This window comes from Natrix helvetica, assembly GCF_964273705.1.
Source record: "Natrix helvetica genome assembly, chromosome: 1".
In the NCBI taxonomy this organism is placed as follows: Eukaryota; Metazoa; Chordata; class Lepidosauria; order Squamata; family Natricidae; genus Natrix; species Natrix helvetica.
The window spans coordinates 115,731,906-115,748,068 of record NC_138548.1 but is presented as its reverse complement, the minus strand read 5'-3'; the positions used below and the strand labels follow the sequence as shown (position 1 = coordinate 115,748,068).

The 16,163-nt window shown below is 40.7% G+C and overlaps 1 protein-coding gene across 1 annotated transcript in view; it reads left to right on the top strand.

Annotated features, from left to right (window-relative positions):
- Nucleotides 1-10,961: 10,961 nt before the first annotated feature.
- Nucleotides 10,962-16,163, top strand: part of LOC309384071 (SITS-binding protein-like) — a gene marked incomplete at its 5' end in the record, with an annotated part of 42,061 nt that continues 36,859 nt past the window's right edge. The window contains one exon of the mRNA XM_081937254.1: nt 10,962-11,429. Within this exon, the coding sequence (XP_081793380.1) occupies nt 10,962-11,429 (468 nt within the window). The remainder of the gene's footprint in view (nt 11,430-16,163) is intronic.

Sequence of the window (16,163 nt, the reverse complement as noted above, 5' to 3'; positions counted from 1 at the left end):
TGAGAGAGCGCAGTATATGAACATTTGAGGAGGGGAGACCCTTATTCTTTAAAATGTATTTCTCTTGCAAGCTACATAAGAGTTTAAAATACAATGATGGAGAAGGGGAAAAATCTCATCTTAATGAAAAATTGCATGATTTTGTCCAAAATAAACAAGAGATGAAATTGGAAGGGCAGGCCCCATTTTGGGAAATAAAAGAAATGTTTTTCTTCAATCAGGTCAAAGGAGATTAATTTTTCTTGGCTGCAAGAAGTAAACATTGTAGGCCATTCAAGGAAAACTTAAAAGATGAAATGCAGTTTGGAACTAGATTAGTTTTCCAATGGGCAGGAAGAAATACATTACATTTTTTTTTTATATGGGAGAATGTTTCTAGAAGAATAAGGCTGGGATGAAAGATTCATTTAAATCCAACTTCCAGACTGAAGGATTCTTCAAAGTGCTCCCTCTAAAAAGGCATATTGATAATTCTATTTGCTTTCCGAGTTATAACAAGGTTATTGGAAGAAAATAGTGTTTCCATTGATTTATCGCTGTCCTGGGCCGTGCTGGGCTATGCTATGCTATGCTGTTCCTAACTTTCATTGCTGATAAAAACTGGTGAAATTGGGTTGAGATCTTTTGCATTAGTTTTAAATAGTTTTTAATTATGAACAAGAGCTTTTAAATTTACAAGAATGCAAGATCAAACTATCTCTCTGAAATCTCTGGAGTGTTGAAAGATCAGGAGTTAATATCATTCTTTCAACTTCCTCTGAGAAGGAATCTGCCGATTCCCCTTCAGTTGTTCTCTGCTCTGTATTGCTGGCTGAAAAGTAAAAGTAAAGAATAGCAGGAGGTCATTTTTTTTCTCTGCTGACGCACATTAGAGTCCATGTCTCACAAAAAGGAGTAACTTGAGAAAATGTATAACATCATCCACTTACCAATGAAGTTACGAAACAGTCCAAATTAGGAGAAAACCTCGAAAACTGCTGGGGGAAACCAGGATAGTAGATCATGTGATTGCCATTAAACACCAGAAATCCACTTTAAAAAAAAATCTTTAGAGGTCATCAGAGATCCTGAATAAAAACCCCAGATTACAAACAATTCTATACTTTCTAATGTTAATTTACGTTATTTGAAAGGCAAGTGACTTTGGTTCACAGCTTCCTTTAAGAGTTACTGTCTACAATGAGAAGATTAGCAGGCTCCATTGAAAATTATATACATCCCCTTCCCCTTTAATATAATGAATGAAACCTATAGATCCAAGCTGCCCATCCATCAGCTCATACAAGCAGTTGGGAAATTTGGTTCCAAATTTACACAGTTATGTGATTATTAGCAAAGGATCTAGTTTTGCTTGGGATTTAGTTCTTTCTCCTCTGTGCTTCTGACTGAATGCTAGAGTTCCCCCTAAAAAACAGACCTTCTGTTCCCTTGGTTTCTGTGGCTGTTTTAGTAGCCACCCTGGGAGGAGTGGGAGTTGGGGTGAAAAAGTAGCAGAAATGAATGAGCATTGGAATGATTCCCAACTCTCCCGCTGTAGTGCCTGCAACAGTTATGACACGAAATGTTTTTATGTTTGTATTTATTTAGAAATTGCCTGAAACTGAGAAAGAAAGTGATAGCCTCCCAGACTGTATTGGGTGACAGATCAGATTTGTGGAACACAGAAAGAAGATAAATAAATACTTAGCAGGAAATGTCTGGTTGTGCAAACACAACTGATAGGACAGTTGCATGACCCCTAGAGTGTCACATTTAGACACCATGAACTAAAAGTAAGAGGCGACCTTCTTTCTAGCCACTTTATTGTTTGGTGAATTGTTTTCTATTTTATTAACATTGGTTTACTTAGCCTACTGGGGTGTTGCTAACTTTCAGAGATTAGTAATTGTTTGCAATGTTTCTAGTTTTTCCATAAATCTTCTCGGTTATTAGGAAAAATCATTGCTGCTACTAGAAATCTGGGTTCCAAATTTTAATAGAGAAGAAATGGCTTGGAAGTTATATAATTTTATGTGCAGGTTTATCAGAACTAAATTTTAAATTCAATCTTCAATATCTGGATTAGCAACAGCTAATCTCTCTACTTTGAGCAACCTATGCTGGGAAATCCAATAAATTGATATGGCTATGATGCTTTCATATTGGCAGGTTGTATCCAAAATAACTGAACGGGATGGAGGCAGCTTATAAATCTGGAATTCTAGCATGAATGTAAGTTGAATTCAGGGAAATACTAAATCTTGATTGGCATTTCATGGAACACTCCCCACCCCCCAAATCAAAGCCACATAGTGCCGTGTTCCCTGAAAAAAGCATAATAATCTCTGAAAATAATAGTACAAACCACAGCTCAGTCACAAAGCTAAATATTAGAAGAACTTGAATTTTATCATGACTTCAAAACCTACTATAACTTGCAATCATGTGCCCTAATTTTAGAACTTTTCCCTTGAGAAGGTCTCCCTTTTCAAAATGTGTGATCAAGCAAATTCTTTCCCAACTGGACTAAAGGACTTATTCCCTTATTAGATACTTTTGAGCCAAAGGACATCTGCTACTGGCCAAATAAAAAGGGAGCATAGTTTACCAATTGCTGCTCCTGAAGGAAGACAAATAGATGAGCCCTTCTTTTTCACCAGTGTAAACGTCTTCAGAATCCAAATTATTATCTAGTGATAATTTGCATTCAGAAAAAAGTAGTAGAATGTCAGATTTGATTATTTCTATTTACTTTCACATTCTTAGGAGGTGGGAAGAACCAAAATCCATCTGTAGAGTCATTATGTGTTTATTTGTGTTAGTTTGAAGCCCACATGACTGGCTCTTCAGTACTTCATGACCTACTGACTATAGGGGCGGGGGGCGGGGATAGGGGACAGATAACACAGGATTTACTCTGTATCCACGCTCTGTTTGCTTCTTGTCTAAAAGATTCCTAATCTGAGATCACACCCTTCTCACTTTTCTTCTCATACCTGTATATGTTCTTAGTTGCCCTACCTAAGGACAAAGGTTCTGCCTGCTGCTACAGTGCATGCCCTATAAGTAAATCTCCTTTCCGTTATATGTATAAAACTAGTTTCATTAATAATAGCTCACATCAAATTCCTGCTTTCAGGAACACTCACTCACAGAGACATGATGCTTCGACCGCCAACCAATTCCAAACAATAAAAATCTCTAAAGAATATGATCAGCTTTCTTATATGAATCTCTGTTTCAGATTTCAACCTCTGGAAACTTTGCAAACATGTGCACACATTTACAGACGCATAAGGATTTTTTTTTTTTAAAGAACTCTGTGTTCTCAATTTTTCCCTTAGTCTAACAAGGCATGTTTACGGAACCTTCATTGTAAAGCAGCTACCATCTTTCAAAAACAGGTAACATCATGCTTGTGCTGTGTCTGACCTCTGTGCTGAGTATACTTTCTAAACATTTTGCTGGGTTTTATCACATGCAAGTTATAACAAAACTGGCCAACTTGCATGCCTGGATTTTATCAGAATTGGAGAGGTTGCCTTTGTGTCTATTACACTGGACCAGGCTGATGTGAATTATATCATAGCAAAATTTAGGACGTCATCCCTGGTTAGCCTATCACAGTGGTTTGTAGAACCCATCAACCTGGTTGTTCAAGGGTGTGAAGCTGAAAGCAATATTGGTCACACATTTTGCTCTGAGATTAGCACTAAGCCTCCTGTTTTTCTCTGCCAAAACGTCTCCAGGATTTTGCTTGCTGTGTTTTAAAAGCCTTGGATTGCACAAAACCAATCTGACGAAGGAACGGTCGGTTCTTTTCTTGCCTTTCTAATGTGGTCATCAGGTTCAAGAGGTTGGAACAGGTGAGCACCACAGGCCATTAAGACCAGGTAAGGATTCTTCCATTATGATACAGGAAAAGAACACTGAATAATGCTTGTTTGCCTGTTTTAGCAAGGGGTTCATTAAAGAAGAGCGTAGTTTCTTTTTATTTCAGCATCTGTAATATAGAATCAAAATAATGTAACTTTTTCTTCCTCAAGAATCTGATCAGCTATAGTTAGGTTATCAGAATACTAGACAAGCATCAAAGTTGTTTCAGGACTGATGGTTTCAATTGGTATGTGTGTGCTTGTCTGCATGCACATCTTTATGTGTATCTCTATGTAAAGGTATACACACACACAACCAGATCAATTGTACAACCATGAGGAACAGATCTCGGCATTATCTATAGGAATGTAACATGGCTTAGTTGGAAAATGTTGGAAATACGTTTGCCGTGATTTCTTGGATACAACTTCCTCCTTCCAGTTTAGTGATGAGACATGTATGAGAAGGAAGAATTATTTTCCTATAAATAAGAAATAGACCTCAGGTTTAGTGATTTAAAAACTTCCATTCCCATCTTTTCTTTCACTTGACAGATGCCCCTTTTCTTGAAGACAACTGGTTTTCCTTTAGGATTGTTGCTGTTATGAACTCATGTTTACCAAATGAGCTAATTGCCCTTTATTTCATTCAGGATCCTAAACATTAGCTCAGAAAACTAAAGCACACACAAATGTAGCTATATAACTGATTTGCTGAATCTTTCTGTTTTCTCAAAGCTTTATGCATGATGTATGTGAGTGAAACCTTGCATTGTAGCAACATGTTGAAAAAAATATAATTTTCAGAAGAAGCCCATTGTCCCTGCTGTACTATATGTGTGATCTTGTCAAATTTCCATACCATCTCTGGGTCTTGTAGCACATATCACATTAGCTGGGTCAACAATCATAATTTTGCTGTCACTTTTTCAGCTATTCTTTCCCCTCCACTCTTTTTCTCAGAGGGCTATATACGCAAGGGAGTCAAGTGATTGGGTTCAAGTATTGCCATGTGAATCTCAGTGGGTAGAGTTAGTTTAACCTTGTTAAACTAACTGATTCCATGGAAATTTATTGACTGAGCCAATAGAACACATACAGGTAGTCCTCAACTTACAACTGATAGAGTAGTAACCATTCAAAGTTATGACAGACTTCATCAGGGGTACTTATAACCTGATTCTGAAGTTCTGACAAAAGCCACACTTGGCAACCAACCCAAATTTATGGTCATTTGTAGGTTATGCAGTCACATGACTGCTTTTTACAATGGTTTTGCCAATTCTGGTTTTCAGGAAAACCAACCCATAGTGAACAATGGGTTTACTTTATGATTGTGGCATTTGCTTACAACTATGGCATCTGCCTAATGACTGCTGTAAAATTGGGTCGGTTACATGGATGAGTCCCCTTTATGACTATCATGACTTACAATCATGATGGATAGGCTCCTTTATGGTTGCAATGTGGGACCACTGTAGTGTGGGAATAGGATCATTTAATTGAATTACTAATTGGCTGCAGCTATGTAGATCTTTTGGCAGTCCATTTTTTTCATTGTCAGGAACTTTTTTTCATCCTGCCTTCTGGCTTATCAGCAGACTATCCCTGGAGCTTCTCTCCCCCATCTGCATTGTTTAGAGTTTACTTTCCCAGTCCCTGTCTAGCTACAGCAACACCTTGCATTCATGATTAAGCTGTCGGTAAATTGCCAGCTTATAAAATTGTTGATATGCTAACATTTCATCCACAGAGGGCTTTGAACACAGTAAATGAGCAGCAGCATGGCAGCTGGAAATACTTTGGAGGATTTCAGTGTTTTTGATTACATTTTTTTATAAATCTCTTTTGTATGGATTTAGACCATGTAATCTCTCAGGTTTGTTTATTTTTGAAAACCCTAGACAAAATCTCCCAAATACTGAAAAAGCATGTGACACACACACACACACCCCGGCCGTTTAATGAACCATATTAACAGAAAAGGAAGATACCTCTGAGCATAAATACATAAATCTAGCTATTTGATGGATGAAGTCACTCAGATCCATGCTGACTTGGACTTTGACCAGGCAGATGGTATGATCTGAGATGATTTTGAGTTGATGAGTCTTGAGGAGTTGAACAGGGTTCTTTGCTATTAGTTCAACCACCTCTGTGTTGGACCCAGGCCTCTTCTGGATAGTTAAAGTGGTCATGAGAGAGATCTCCAACTGGATGTCTGTGGTGGTGCAGCCTCTTCTCAAGAAACCATTTTCGGATTTAACTATCTTCGACAACTACCATCCAGGTGGACTGCAGTTGCAGAAGACCCTGTAGGAAGGAAACTGTCTCTAATCACTTTAGTCAGGCCAAAATTCAGTATGGATATAGTGTTATTCACACTTGATAAGATTCATGGCATTGCTGGAATGGAAGGGGTGCATCCATCCTCATGCTCCTTGATTTCTCAGAAGCTCTCACTACTGTTGAGTATGGCATCCTTCTGGACTGATCCCAAGAATAGGGTTATCTTATTCAGGAGTGAAATCCCCCCGGTTTGTCCTGGTTTGGCAAAAATCCCTGGTGGCCACGCCCACGCCCGCCTGGTCACCTTGTTGCCGCTCACCTCTTCCGATCGCTTGACCTGCCCACACAATCCAAACATTTCTCCCTCCATTCACAGCAGAGCTGCTGCAGCCTGTCTCTTTAAAATAGTCCCGGGAGGGAGGGGGCCAGGTGGGACCATAAAGGGAGCAGCATCTCTGCTGTGAACAGTGGGAGAAACGTTTGGATTGTCTCTGCCACAGAATTCAACATTAAATGCAGCAGAGACAATCGAAACATTTCTCCCTCTGTTCACAGCAGAGCTGCTTCAGCTTGTCCCCCGGGAGTGAGGGGGGCGGGGGGACCATAAAAGGATCAGCAGCTCTGCTGTGAATGGAGTCATACACACATTTTTTCCTTCCAGGTTCTGTGGGCGTGGCTTGGTGGTGGTGGTGGCATGTGACTGAGTAGGCATGGCCATGAGTGACATCAAGTTGGTCACACCCACTCAGTCACAGGATCCCACCACCAAGTAACACCCGCAGAACCAGTTGTAAAACAAATGAATGTCACCACCAACAGTTCCATGGAGGGGCGAGGGTTGAGGTTGTTCTCTAGGCCTCTTCTTTGTATGATGTCAGAGAGTTCGATGTTGCCTCCCCTCTTGTTCAACACCTATGCAGAATCACTGGGGTGAGGTAATACACCAATTTACGGTTTAGCATTGTCAGTATGCCGATGATGCCCAATTATATGTTTAGATCCTGAGCTGGCAAATGAGACTGTCAATGTCTTTTCCCAGTGCCTGGAGGCTGTGTGGATAAGGGGAAACCAACTTTGATTCAATCCCACCAAGACTGAATGACTGCCATTGTTGGGATCTCCCAGATGTGTTTTTTTCCTTCCTTGCTGCTGGATGTGATTGCATTTCCACATTCAGGAATGATATTCAATCAGCTTCTGTTCAGACAGCAGTAGGCAGCTACGGCTGGGTTGTGGGTTCAGAACTCCATCTGGTGCCGTATTTGCACTCTTTCCTAGACTGGGCAACCCTTCAAGCAGTCACTCATGCCATTGTCACCTAACAACTCAACTACAGGTAGTCCTCAGGTTATGACCATTCATTCAGCAACTGTTTGAAGTTACAATGCTGCTGAATGGTGCTGAACTAAAGGACTAAAGTGAATTTGTCAACGTCAATGGTGTTCAAGTGCTCTAGCTGTTTTGGAATTGCCCCCGAGGTGCCTATGACTATTGATACTAACTTTGCTTTCTTTTGCCACGGTCCTTCTATATCTATTTGCAGGTCTTTGTTATGGGCTTTTCCTTTCTGCAAGAAGAATCCATTGTGTACAGTACTATAAAAGCAATCATAATCTTATCCCCAGGCCTTTTCTCCTCACTATATTTGGTGAAGCAGCACTATTGTACAACTACATTAGCTAGTTGATTTCAAACTCTGATTTTTTTTCTGTTTTCATACTTATTTTTTCAGCTTAAATTTTCTTATGTCTAAAGTATACATATAGAGTACAATGCTCTGTAATATTAGTTGGAAGCAAATCCCTTTGGTATCAAGTGAATCTAAATATGTAAGCAGCCTAAAACTACATAATCAAACATAAGCCTAGCAGAATATCTTGAGACTTAGCCACAGGTATTTAACCTTAAGATTACACTGTCAATCTCATATTTAAGTTAAAATTATTTTAGAAAGAATACATGGATTCCAACTTATTATTATGAATGCTGTTATATTAAGGGCTAGGAGGCTGAAAAAGAGACCAACATATTTTCCCCTGGAAAGTTTCAACAATACAATAGATGAATAAATCGATGGTCGGAAACACTTACATATGATATGTATGTTTTGGAGATGGCATCTACAAATGTAACATTTTCCCCATCTTAAAGGCCTTCAGTTGTTTAAGAAAAGGCAGCAGCATCTCAAAGTTAGCTTTCTAGTTTTTAATTAAAAATAAATTGAATTAAATCATAGTCTTATATAAATCATATCAAGGGATGGACTCCAGTGTGCAGAGTTGTCAGGGACAGTCTCTGAGTCTTCTGATTCAGAGGCTGAAGATCTTGACCTTGACTGAGAAAGCTCCACCTGAACCCCAGGAATGAAGAAAGCACATCAGAAGAGAAAGAGATACCGGCTGAGTCAGCTAATCCAATGTCTGAGCCAAACCAGGATTGGAGCCCAGCAACATAGCTCTGCTTACTTGAGCTAATAATAAGGGCTACATACAAGAGATAGCTTTTGTTACTGGCTCTTGTGGTCAACAAGAATAGAATTTTCTACCTGTGATTCTGCATGCTGTTGTTGACTACATGAAACCTTGGGCTGGAAATGAATTATTCTGGAATCTTCCTGTAATCAAAGAGCCATCTCTCCTAACTCTATTGCTAAAATTAGGGCTTGGGCCTAATTTGTGCGTGTGTGTCAGAGGTGGTATTCAGCAGGCTCTGACCAGTTCTGGAGAACCGGTAGCGGAAATTCTGAGTAGTTCGGAGAACCAGTAAATACCACCTCTGACTGGCCCTGCCCCATCTAGTCTCTGCCTCCCGAGTCCCAGCTGATCGGGAGGGAATGGGGACTTTGCAATATCCTTCCCCTGGAGTGGGGTGGGAAAGGAGATTTTACAGTATCCTTCCCCTGCCACACCCACCAAGCCACACCCACCAAGCCATGCCATGTCCACCAAGCCACGCCCACAGAACCAGTAGTAAAAAAAATTGAATCCCACCACTGCTTTGTGTGTGTGTGTGTGCGCGCGCGCGCGCACACGCGCGCACAGAAAGCCTTGAATTTGCAGGGTTACTTCAGTAAAAGATTTATGACTGCAATAAATATATTGAGTTTATTATCCGAAAGCAGCTGGGTGTGTGTAACTGGCAGCATAGGACAATGATGGAACCAAAGACACTTCCACACAATCAGGATTTTCATTTGCAAAACCCTTACAAAACAGTTTTAGACCAACTTGTTATTGATGGTCTATTGAGTTCAAAATGCAGAGAACGTGGTGAAGCAATCAGCACTCGTCTTTTTTTCTTTTAGCTGACCAGCATCTAGGTGATCTTTTGTAGTGGCATCTCCCACTAAGTCATGCTTTTCAGTTCACGTATGTGGCTGCATTTGCCTTATAATGAGAAAACAAATCTGACCGATTGCTATGGTGGAAGTGGTGGAAGGGGAGCCTGACTGCAAAAGCAAAGAAACAAACAAATGTATTCAAATGTTCCAAAGACTTCCCAGCTGCCTTGCAATTGTTCCTTCATTGTTTTTAAAGGTCCTTGTCAGTTGTAATAGCATGCCAGACATTTTGCAGTTGGGTACATTTGCAAAATAGTGCACATTGCTGTAACAAGCAGGTGGTGGGGATGAGGATAAATTCTAAACAAGACACAAAGAGATAAGATCTAGGACCAAAATTCTGAATTTCTATGAAGGATTTAATTAAAAATGGTTAGCTGTAACCCAATCTGAAAGGCAAGGGGGGGGGGGAATGAATGCAGAACTACAATGTATGCAGAACTGCAGCAAATCAAAGAAAAATACTCTGCTGCTTACAGAGTCAGAAATAATTTCATCTTCAGCTCTGACATCGCTATAAAATCAGCCTGAGCTGGAATAGATGCCAAAGTTGTGTATAGCACTCTTGCATTATTGTTGTTATCCTTGAACACTCACGTATAAAAAAATAAGTGTTTGAGAGTATGCCTACTGTAGCCCAAATACATTTGAACAGGGCTAAGAGATTCAAGTGCATAGAAATATTGGTCCGTATCTACATCAAATAGATGACATCAGTCATATATTCCATTTAACAATTGAATAACTAAAATTATGCAAGGACCCTGTGCTTACTGACACAACTAAGAGATTTAGCTTTCTTTGTAGTTAACGATCATCATAAGGTGTTTTTTTTATTTTGAATTCCTTAGTTGTTATTTTTTTTAAAGAGTGATTGACACCCCTACCTAGAGTTATTCAAGAGTACACTAAAGATGAGCAGTTTCCTTGTGTTATGTGCTTGTGCTGACGTTTGGTTCAAACCTGCTTGTTCAATAGCAGGTCTCTCCTCTTTAAAGGCAAGGCTTTCGGGAGCATTCAAGCCTCCTTCAGCAATGGACAGCATTCCTGATTAGGCAACCTTGGCCATGCCAGAGATCTGTCAAGCACCTGGGGAAAATCTGGCAGGACAAATGGACCTAGCTGCCATTCCACATTATTGGCAGTTCTCTTTTCTGAGCTCCCTCCCTTTACGCTGCTTCTGCAGCACTGGCTCAAATAACTTCCCCAGATTGAAGTCTCCCCTTGAAGAATGCATGGAGAAAACCTTTCAGGAGTATTATCCTGCCCAATTCTTTTTGTCTTCCCCCTTCCCCTTCCTGGGTACCAATAGTGTGGAATTATTGATAGACAGCCAAGGTCTGTGGGGTGGAGCTGGGAGAGAGAACAGAATTTCCTGCAAAATTCAATAACAGAAAGCTTGGGGCCCTGAAATCCCTTGCCAGATCTCCTCCTCCTCTTCCTTTTACTCCTTCTGTCTCTTTTTGCTGATTAAAACAATGCCTTACAATCATCCTAGGAACAACCCCAGTGCAATTCCAGAGGTGATGTGGGATTCTGGGCTAAAGGAAATGAATGAAACCTGGAAAGGAGTGATTGCTTGCTTTGGGGTAGCGGTCTTCCTTCTGATGACCATTGGGATTATTTATTGGCAAGTTGTGGATCAGCCAAAGACAAACTGGATCCTGAGAAGTAGTACCAGTGGTCTGATCTGGGATCGAAAAGATCACAGTCTCATCCTTCAGACTTTGAAAGAGGAAAGAACCTTGCTAAAGATTCACATGGGAAGCTTCCCAGATGTGGAGATGCCTTTCATAAAGAACACATGTTGGCAGAATCGGTCTGAATTCTGTTACACCTGGGAAGGTATAGTCGAACTGAAGGTCTTCCTGGACTCCAATCCTTCTCTCAACAGTGAGTGTTACAATATCAACTGGAATCCCCTTCACTGCCAGCTGAAATTAAAGGTAATGTAATTATAGCTTTCCTTTATTTTACTTCTATTGTATTCTCTAAATAACTTTATAACAAGGCAAATTCAGCTGTGGTTATGTCAAGATAGTAAGGATGTGAAGAAAGTATATGCATTTGACCAGCTTGGAGTTCAGATTGGTAACTACAGTAGCAAACAGTTGCTGCATTGATCTTAGTTTTTATTGAGAATATAGAACATCTATATTTCTACTTTTCCCAGCATACAAAGATATTTAGAAAAATCTGAAGAGAGGAATTCTTCTGCATAAATGCTATGAAAATCTCAACAAGCAGGAGAAAATGGAGAATATAAAACTGGTACTCATGAAATTAAAAATGACAGTTATACTATAATTAAATCCCAAAGTGATTTTTGTGCAGCATTCTGGGTTAATGGAAGATGCTTTTATTCAATGAAGCTTCAAGCAAAACATCCTCTCAGAGGTGTTTCTTGAAGGAAGGTGGTTCCTTCATTTCTAAGAATGAGGCAATCACTTTATTTCCCTTTCATTTGCTAACTGAACTTCCATGTACTCTCCTGTAGTTCTAGAAATACCCCCCCTCCCCAAAAAGCATGGCTATTGTGCAGGCACCAGCCACACCTACCCAGAAGACTCTTTCAGCTACTCCAAAGGCTGGAGGATATCAAAATAAGTCTGGAAGGCACCACAAAGTATGTCAACAAGGCAAATTATGTTGCCTCTTTCATTGGATTAAGAGGATTCCATCTCCAACAGTATGAAATTTTTGAATCCCAGGTATCTTGCACAACTTAATTGTTGAGAAGATGCTACAAGAAACACATCAAATATGTAAACGTACAAAAATAATGTGTCAAAAATAACAATTGGCCACCAAAGCTAAATGTCCTAAATGACAGCAGAAATCTTCTTTGCTATATTTACTCTAACTATGTGTGAAGGCTTTAGATTAAAGTAATTTCAAAACTAGCAGAAGTTTTTCTATCAGAACCAAAGTGTAAGAACTGTGCTGCTTTTCGGTCATGCAAAGCTGGAAAAGGTGTGTTTTCAGAGTCATGTATGGGCATACATAATCTACAACGAGAAATTAGCTCTCCTTCCAAACAAACATATTAATAATTGAGATCTTGCGAAACAAATATTGCAGCTCAAGATTTTTAATATTTGAGATTAAGGACAATAAGAATGCAATTTTAATTAAGGAAATTGAATGAAAATGAGTTTTGTAATTAACAACTGGTCTCTCTTTTTTGCCCCCTTTCCGGTTTCTTTGTATACACTGTCAATCAAAAGGCATTATGTAGAGCTTTTGTCTTTTTCCATAAAAGTGTTGAGAAGAAAGAAAAAGGAGAAAAAGGAGATACCATGGAAAATAGTGAAATACAGAGGCATCCGAATTGCCATACAGTTTCACGGCGTCAAAACATGTCCTCATTTGGGATTTATTTACTAATATGTTAGGCATTCCTGGAAAATGAATTCAAAATTTATGCAGTTTGTGTGAGAAATGCTTTTCGATTCCAAAATTCTGGAAAGACAGCAAAAGAAGGAAGAAATCATAACAGAAATAGTATAAACAGTTGAATAAATGTACTCTATTTTAAGCATGAGGATTATGCTAGGTTAACTTTCATCCATCACGGTGAATCATAGTTCTTTTGTTTTTGTTTTTTAAGAGGTCCACCAAATGCAGCAAAAATAAAGTCAAATCTTTTCAGAATCAGGTCCTGTTCACTTGGAAGAGATCACACACGAACTCTAAAAGGTCTTGTTATATCTTCTGCCAGGGGGGTCTCCAAACTTGGCAACTTTTAAGACTTGTGGACTTCAACTCCCAGAATTAAAGTCCACAGTCCCAGAACTGTCTCAGGGGATTTCCAGCTGGGCCAGCTTTCCATCTTCCAGCCTTTTGGATACCAATTTAAAATATGTTTGAGTCTGATTTGAGCCATTTTAATAATTTTGTAATAGCCCAAGCCAGATGCATCACATGCTGGCCACACGAACGCCACGTTTAGCGAAGGGAGAAAAGTCACAATATGTCATGTGATGATAATGTGACAATGCGAGTTTGACACCCCTGGCCTAAGCTGTTTGAATAGCATTTCGAAATAGATAGTTGTAAAACAACCCTCAATGTTTAAGCCTCAACTTTAAATGACTGCAATGACAGAGGAAATCCATACATTCAGATCTGATCTAAGGGCACCCGATCAAATAAAATCCTACTTGAATCAGGACAGGTATACACTGCGTTTCCCCGAAAATACAACATGTCCTGATAATAAGGCCATGCCACATTTTTCTGGTGGGCAAAAATATAAACCTTCCCCCACAAATAAGCCCCTGGACAACCCCCCACCTCCGGCCAGGCAGAGTGCTACTCACCAACCTAGCGGAATCCTGAAGGTGCCAAGCCGCGGGAACCAGGAGGAGGCAAAGGTGATCGCGTTGCTTGGCACCTTTGGGATACCGTTCATGTGAGTCTTCCAGCAGTGGCCACTCTGGGCGTACGCTCTATGGTTGTGGACCAGCTGCCAGCAGAGCATACTCCCAGAGCGTACAACCATAGAGCATACGCCCAGAGCAGCCACTGCTGGAAGACTCGGTTTGGAAGCAGCCAAAAAGGCCATGCTGGGATGGTGGTAGCGGCAGCGGCGGCAGCAGAGGTGCCCTGGCTCTGCAGGGAGACCTGGGCCAGGGCATTGTGCAGCTGGGAGGCATGTGAGTGAGAGCAGAACAACCGCTTGTGCAACCCCCCTCTCCAGCCGTGCAGAATGCCATTCACTGGCATTTCAAAGGTGCCAAGCTGTGGGAGCTGCAGGGTGGCAAACAGGTGCTCACGCGGCTTGGCGATACCCCTAGGTCAGTGAATGGTGCTGTGCCTGGCTGGAAAGGGGGTTTGCCGGGTGGCTGCTCGTGAGCATGGTTGCTTCATGGCTGATGTGTTGCGTTGCTGCGACAGCGCAACACAGCCATTCACCCATGAGGCTGTGCCCGGCTCTTTGGAGCCCGCTCGGAAGAGAGGAGCCACCCGGCAACCCCAAAACAATAAACCCTCCCCTCATAATAAGGCCCAAGCCATATTTTGTGGGTAAAAAGAAAATAAGACCCTTATTTTCAGGGAAACACGGTATATATTACACAATGCATAACTGAAGTTTGGAATTTGATACCACACAATGTAGTGCTCTTTACAGGTTTAGCTGGCTTCAAAAAACGAATTAGACCAATTCATGGAAGTCACGTGGATCAATGGCTATTAGCCTAGCTAATAGTGAAGGCCATCCACTGGGAAAATAGTGAATTTCTTTGTACAATTGGTTAGCTACTGTGAGTGTGAGAATGAATTGCTGGACTTGATGGGATGACACCTTTTAGAACACCATTGTTGAGCATGAGTGATTCATCGAGGTGTTTAACTCAGTATGGTGGATCCATTCTGGGGAACCACTAAGACATAACACGGCAACACCAGCCTTTTGTCAAATTTATTAGTAGGCTCGAAGTTTTGTCATTTATAACCAAGTTTGGAGCTGATGGCACTATTCAGATTATTCATGTTCATTATAATTATATAGATGGTTGTAAATACAGGAACCTTCTACTGATATTATAATGACCAAGGATTGGTTTGAAGTTGGAAACTGCTCAGGCAAACCCATTCTCCACATCCTGCTACCTTCTGTTCAGTAAAGTACTTTGTGAATAACAGGCAAACACCTAACAACGGCAGTGTTCTTTAAGCGCCTAGTCAGCTAGCATCATTTCTGAATGCCAGCTAAACTAAAGAGATTGTACTCTAGTGCTAGTTTTAATGACCTTCATTAAAGGGGGCTCCCCTTGAGGTGCGCCCGGAGACTACAGTTGGTCCAGAATGCAGCCGTGCGGGTAATTATGGGGAGAACGAGGTTCTCCCATATAACACCTCTCCTGCGCGAGCTGCACTGGCTTCCTGTGGCCTACCGGGTGCGCTTCAAGGTGTTAGTCACCATCTTTAAAGCGCTCCATGGCACAGGGCCTAGTTACCTGCGGGATCGCGTCCTGCCCCACACATCCCTGCGACCTATTCGCTCGCACAGAGAGGGACTTCTCCGGGTGCCGTCCTCCAGAGAGTGTCAGAGGGCGGCGCCCAGGAGTAGGGCCTTCTCTGTGATGGGCCCTACCCTTTGGAATGACCTCCCCCCAGACATTAGGACAACAACTGATCTCCGCTCCTTCCGTATGAAACTGAAGACCCACCTATTCCGACTAGCCAGCCTGGCTTAAATTTAGAGCTTCTCCACCTCTTGGGCATTTTTAATTGTTAATTTTAATTTTTAAATTTTAACTGTCATTGGGGTTTTAATTGTCTCAAAGTACTGTAATTTATTTATTTATTTTCTACCTCCTCCATATTATATTGTTGTGATTGTTGCTATTGTACGTCGCCCCGAGTCCCTGGGGGGAGAGGGGGCGACTAAGAAATCAAATTAAATAAATAATAAATAAGGGAGCAGAGGATTCAGGAAGAAAGTATTACCTCAATCAGTTCAGAAGTAATTCTAATATAGGAATTGAACTTTCAGTGCTGTAAATAAATCCTGACAGCCATCTTGTAACATCAGAGAAAGTGGCTTTTCAAGTGAAAGATTATAATTCTCATAATAAGCAGTAAACACAGGAATTATCTGTTCAAGGTACTTATTATTATACACTGCCTGGTTTTTTTATGGCAACATAGTAAATCTTTGTTAATAATAGGAG